This window comes from Musca vetustissima, unplaced genomic scaffold (assembly GCF_032173495.1).
Source record: "Musca vetustissima isolate MV318-11 ecotype Yass unplaced genomic scaffold, APGP_CSIRO_Mvet_v1 utg24580, whole genome shotgun sequence".
Taxonomy (NCBI): Eukaryota; Metazoa; Arthropoda; class Insecta; order Diptera; family Muscidae; genus Musca; species Musca vetustissima.
Genome location: NW_026878066.1, coordinates 86770 through 92776, shown reverse-complemented (window position 1 = coordinate 92776; position 6007 = coordinate 86770). Strand labels below are relative to the sequence as shown.

At 36.8% G+C, this 6007-nt stretch overlaps 1 protein-coding gene across 1 annotated transcript; it reads right to left on the bottom strand.

Moving 5' to 3' along the window:
* Positions 1-210: 210 nt before the first annotated feature.
* LOC133322837 (methionine--tRNA ligase, cytoplasmic) lies at positions 211-4337 on the bottom strand. The gene is made up of 9 exons (XM_061531791.1): positions 4123-4337; positions 3853-3974; positions 3117-3751; positions 2832-3035; positions 2663-2767; positions 1965-2598; positions 1082-1599; positions 434-1010; positions 211-373 (listed from the first exon to the last, which is right to left on the bottom strand). The coding sequence occupies exons 1-9, from the start codon at positions 4223-4225 to the stop codon at positions 224-226; spliced, it is 3048 nt and encodes a 1015-aa protein (XP_061387775.1). The 5' UTR covers positions 4226-4337; the 3' UTR covers positions 211-223.
* Between the last annotated feature and the right edge of the window lie 1670 nt (positions 4338-6007).

The window sequence follows — 6007 nt, the reverse complement described above, 5'->3', positions numbered from 1 at the left end:
GAATTTCATTGACAAAAAAAACATAAATAAATTACTAAATATTTGTAAAAACGAATACAAATGTAATGTAAAGAATTATATGCAAAAAATTAAGTCTTCATAAAGTGTTTGTCTCATACAATAATATTTATGACATGATATTGTGAATACGAACGAAAGAACACCATATACTTTATGTAAAAAAACATACAAAATCTGTAGACAGACTTCATATGAAATGCGTTTACTTCTTTTTCTTATTTTTGCCTTGAGCACTAGCATCGGGAACGCCGGTCAAAGCAGACAATTGTTTCTTCAGGGACAATAGAATTTCCACTTCGGGTTTCCATACCGCTGCATCACCTGTAGCCTTCAGGGTGCGCACTTTCTCGCCCTAAAAAATATACAAACGATTAAAATTATATATCAATTTAACTAATCATAGAACGTTTACCTGTTTGGCGATTTTATCCTCAAGTTCTGCAACCTGAGTAGCGTCAACTGCAGCAGCAGGTGCAGGCGACGAGGGTGCGGGTGCTGAAGCACTAGATTGTGCTGCAGCCAATTGTTTCTTCAAATCTAAGAGAATGTTCACTTCTGGCTGCCACACTGCCTTGTCTTTTGTTTGAGCCTTAAGTTGTCGCACCTTTTCACCTTGTGCCTGAACTGCAGCTTCTAAATCTTTAACTGATGAACCACCATTCTGTTTGCTATCACCGGCCGTCGAGGAAGCTTGTTTGCTTTGAGCTTCAGTTAATTTTTTCTTCAATTCAAGAAGTTTGTCGATCTCTGGTTGCAAAACTGCCTTGTCTTTTGTTGTTGTTTTCAATTGTCTCAGTTTATCACCTTGCTCTTGGACAGCTTTTTCCAAGTCAGCAACAGATTGTCCAGCATCTGACGAGGCAATAACTTGAGGTCCGGCATATTTCTTTTTCATTTCATCAATAAAAGCTTGCTCTAATTTGGCAAAAAGGGGAGCTGGTTTGCCAATCTTGTGACCAGGTTGCAACAAAATCGAAGCGAATGGTTTCCTTTGACGAAAAGAAACATTTTAATAATTGATTATAGGAAATTAAAAACAAATAAATACACAATAACTTACTCGGCATTAAGTAACGATTGTTTTGTATTTAACTGTTCGAACATAGTGCGAGCAGTGGAAGGCATATAGGGGAATATCAAATTGGCCAACCAGCATGCAATGTTTATGCAAATACCAATAATTGTTGCAGCTCTCGCCTTTTGTTCTTCGGTTCCCTTTAGCAATACCCAAGGTTGTTGAGCTTGCAAGTAACCATTACCATGTCGTGATATCGATAGCAAATGACGAATACCATCACGCAATCGGGCTTTCTCCAGGGAATTAATGTAACCGCGTAATTCACGATTAATAAGCGCCAATAGGACTTCTTCGTCATTGGTGAGATTCATAGTGGGCACGATGCCATTGAAGTTCTTTTCACAGAAGACTAGAGCTCGGTTAACAAAGTTGCCCAAGTTGTTGAGGAGTTCTGAGTTGTTACGAGCAGCCAAATCGTTCCAACTAAAGCTTGAATCTTGACCTTCAGGACGAGCAGAAGCCAAATAGAAACGCCATACATCAGCAGGTATGCCAGTATCCTGAAAATAATTTATTTGTTAGTAAAGTGTCGTATTTAGACAAGAATATTTCATTATAACAATGTCGGACTTTTAAATCGTTTTTGTACTTTTTCAAGTAAACCATCCTTGAAGTAAACTTATGAGGTGTATGTGTTGTGTAATATGTTTTATTTCCAATATTTTCATATGAATTAAAAAATAAATTTCGTTTCAAAACTTTAATGAAGAAATCTTAAGAAAAGATAATTATTTCATTATCTTATCTAAAATATTTACTTTCAGATACATGTAACATGGCACCATTATCTATTGGATGACCATTAGCTACTGTAACATATTTAAATAAATATTGGAAAAAAATGATTCCATTGATGTCTACATACCTGAGCGTCATTACCGAAGACTCCAATTCCACGACTCTTGCTGAATTTACCATCCTCGTAATTCAAATATTCGGTTGCCATTATATGCGATACCATCGTATTGCCCTTGTTAATAGCCAATAAAGCACTAGGCCAGACCACTGAATGGAATGGCACATTATCCTTGGCCATAAATTGGAAAAGTTCGACATCTACACCCTTTGCTGGCTGCCACCATTGCTTGAACTCCTTCGTGTATCGTTTAGTCATCGAAACATAACCGAATGGTGCATCGAACCACACATAAAATACTTTATTCTCGAAACCTTTGTGTGGCACTGGAATCCCCCATTTCAAATCACGAGTAATACAGCGTGGCTTCAAACCCTCACGCAACCATGATCTTGTAATAACACGAGCATTATTCGTCCATCCCGGTTCTGATTTTTCAATCCATTCACGTAATTTCGGTTCAATTTTAGGTAAATCAAGGAACAGTTGATCGGAAGAACGTATTACAGGAGCAGTATTACAAACTTTACAACGGGGTCTTATCAGCTCAGTGGCATTAACTAATTTGCCACATTTATCACATTGATCACCACGAGCATCTTCATAACCGCAGCCTGGATGGGGACATGTGCCTTCAACAAATCTAAATGTCAAATTAAAATCTATTACAAAATTTATACTTGAAAATGTGTGCGATTTTATCATACCGATCTGCCAAAAACCGATCACATTTTTGACACAACAATTGTTCAACACTTTCAGTCAGAATATAACCGTTGTTATATACATCTTTAAAGGCCTCTTGGACAATTCTGAAAATATTCGTATAATAATGTTTTATATCTAGATTTTAAAACCGAACGCCATTCATCTTACTCTGTCTGTTCCTGAGTAGTTGTACGACCAAAGTAATCGAAGCCAATACCAAACCAACGATAAATGCCGTTATGCAATTCGAAATATTTATCACAAATTTCTCGTGGTGTTAGGCCTTCGGCGAGAGCCTTATTTTCGGTTGCTGTACCATACTCATCTGTGCCACAAATCAGAAGTGTATTGTAGCCAGCTAAACGTGAATATCTAGAAAGAAATTCAAGCGATTAACTTTATACATAAAACCTTAAAACACATATCACAATGTATTTCCCGTTCATACCATACCTTGCAAATATATCTGCAGACAATACACAACCAATTATATTGCCCAAATGTGGGACATTATTGACATATGGCAGAGCAGATGTGATCAGCACATTACGTTCGCCAGCTTTGGGAAGAACTGTACGTGCCTCTTGACGTTCAACGGGTTTGTTATAAACAAAGTTATTGCGTGCCATCATTATTTCTTCCTCTGTTAGTGTATCAGCCAAATTAGAACCAGCATCAGCCAATAGTTTACCGGCATCAGCAGATGAAGCAGGTACTTTCAGAGGAACATGATAAAGACCGCCAAAACGATTGGAATTCTGCAAAGCATTGAAAGTCAAATCCTTCAATGGTTCGCTTTCAAGGACAGCCTTTACTTCTGGCATGGCTGTGATTTTACGATACCACACCAGAATATTGTCAATATGCTGAGCACCTTTAAGTGTACCATCAGGGGCCAATAGGGACCACACAGAAATATCGGCAGCTGACAATTTGTCTCCAGTTAGGAATGGCGTTTTCGATAAACAATCTTCCAGTTTCTTAACTAGAGCATTGAGGACGGGCGAGGCATTTGGATTAGCACGATGACCAACACCCATTTTGTGAACCAAAGCAGGCGCCAACAATGTAGTAGACCACTCCAGCCACTGTAATTAACGTTAGAACTCAATTAATATAACCTTGAGAAGGTCAACTAGCACAGCAAATAACTACGTTTCATTTAAATATCGATATAATTTGGACTTACCTCATCCCTCTGTAATCCTTCATCAGGGAAGAGATATTTTGCTACAGCATCTGTGGAGAACAACTTGATTCCATTGTCCAGTTCAAATGTTGGTAATAAAAGCAAATCCTTGGCGCTGGCATCTGTAAGAATGGATTTTTATTTCATCATTTACCCGCATAAATTCTTCGAATTCTGAATTAATTCCCCCGGCTCGAAATGCCATAGTAATAAAATGTAAACACTTCCCCCCTGCAACGAATGTAAAATGCTCCCCTTTTCAATACACACCATTTAGGTTAACTTTTTCCACAACCACCTCACGTTTTGCGAACTTGGCTAAAAGTTGCAGTTTAAGGCCAAAGGGATTCCCTTCATTTGTGTAGATTTTCATGTTGAAATGATGTTCCAAATACCAAAATCAACTTAATTCAGAGGTTTAATTCAGCAAAGAACGTGGCAAAAAGGGTTAATTATTCGTAGCACAAATATTTTTTTCTGCCAATTAGACACAGGTTCTCTAGAGTTGTGCCGTTCTGAAACGAACTAGTAATGACTTCATGAAATGAACGATCGGAACAACTACCAGTTCATTCGTTTATCTAGTTCCTTTAGTTCATTTCGCTCTAGTTCATTAAGTGCAGCTAGTTCAATTCGCTTTTTAATGACACTCATGCCAAAATTTAGCTTGTTTTATAGTGTGGCCCATGATGCAATAATAAAAACCTTTGTTTTTGTCTCGACCTTCTGTCAAATTTGTTCATATAATATTTTACATGGTTGGTAACATTGCACATCCATTGCAAGTAGACTTTGACAGTTAATCGAGACATCAGCTGCGCTAAATAGACTACCTAATTATTGCGCCATGGTGTGGCCCATGATGCAATAATAAGGTGATGTATCACAAAAAAACCTTTGTTTTTGTCTCGACCATCTGTGAAATTTTTCCATATAACATTTCACACGGTTGGCAACAATGCACATCGAATACAAGTAGAAACTACGCACTTTGACAGTTAATCGAGACATCAGCTGCGCTAAATGCACTAACTATTTATTGTGCCATGATGTGGCCCATGATGCAATAATAAGTTGATGTATAACAACAAAAAAACTTTGTTTTTGTCTCGATCATCTGTCAAATTTGTCCTTATATTTCAAAAATTTGGCAGCATTGCACATCGAATTCAAGTAGAAATTACGCACTTTGACAGTAAATCAAGACACCAGCTGCTCTAAATGGACTACCTATTTATTGTGTCATGGTGTGGCCATTTATAGATTATTGGGAATATGATCAACATATATATATATATATAATTCCAATTTTTCATAATTCATGTTTCCAATTTTTTCATAAATTTGCATTTGACAACATTCAGCTTTCAAAATTTAAATGAAAATATCCTCCTTCGGAATGTACTCACAATTCGGGCTCAGTGGCAATAATTACAAACAGTTTAATATAAGTTGTATCATCTGCAGATATAGCTGAATAACAATGTGCATTAAATTATGCAATTATGAATAGAATTGACCATCTTAAAATACTTAAAATCTTAAAAAAATATACATTTTTATTTTTTTTAAATGCCAATCGACATACATAAAATTTTATGGAATTTATTTTTCAAACAATTTGAAATTTATAGAAGAGTTCCAAATTGCCATTATAAATGGTATTTGTATCTAGGTTTGCACAGGATAGTACGGCTGATGATATAAATTATTATATTAAATCAAAAATTGAGGGAAGTTACTTTTTACGATGCTTTAAGCCAGCGTTCGAAAATAAACATTATGGTACCGTTCCTTAGTGTTCTGTACCGTACCAAGGTGGATAGGTAAACTAAAATAACGTACTGTACCGGTACACAAACACTAAAAATATTTTTAGCGTTACTGTTCCGGAGCACAACGAAATTCTTAGCGTACCAACTGCGGTACACTAAAAAATCGTAGTGTACCGACAGCGGTACACTAAAAATCGTAGTGTACCGGCAGTGGTACACTAAAAAAGCGTAGTGTACCGACTGCGGTACATTAAAAATCGTTGTGTTCCACTGGTCGGAACACTAAAATTTTTAGTGTTCCACTGTTCGGAGCACTAAAAATCGTAGTGTTCCACTGGTCGGAACAATACAAATCGTAGCGTTCCACTTACTTGAACTGT

Excerpts from the sequence above, each read along its gene's own strand:
- LOC133322837 (XM_061531791.1), bottom strand. The coding sequence starts at position 4,225 with ATGAAAATCTACACAAATGAAGGGAATCCCTTTGGCCTTAAACTGCAA. Across the intron at positions 2,599-2,662 it reads GATCGGTTTTTGGCAGATCG|ATTTGTTGAAGGCACATGTC; the intron begins GTATGATAAAAT and ends TTTGACATTTAG. Across the intron at positions 1,600-1,964 it reads TCTTCGGTAATGACGCTCAG|GATACTGGCATACCTGCTGA; the intron begins GTATGTAGACAT and ends AATTATTTTCAG.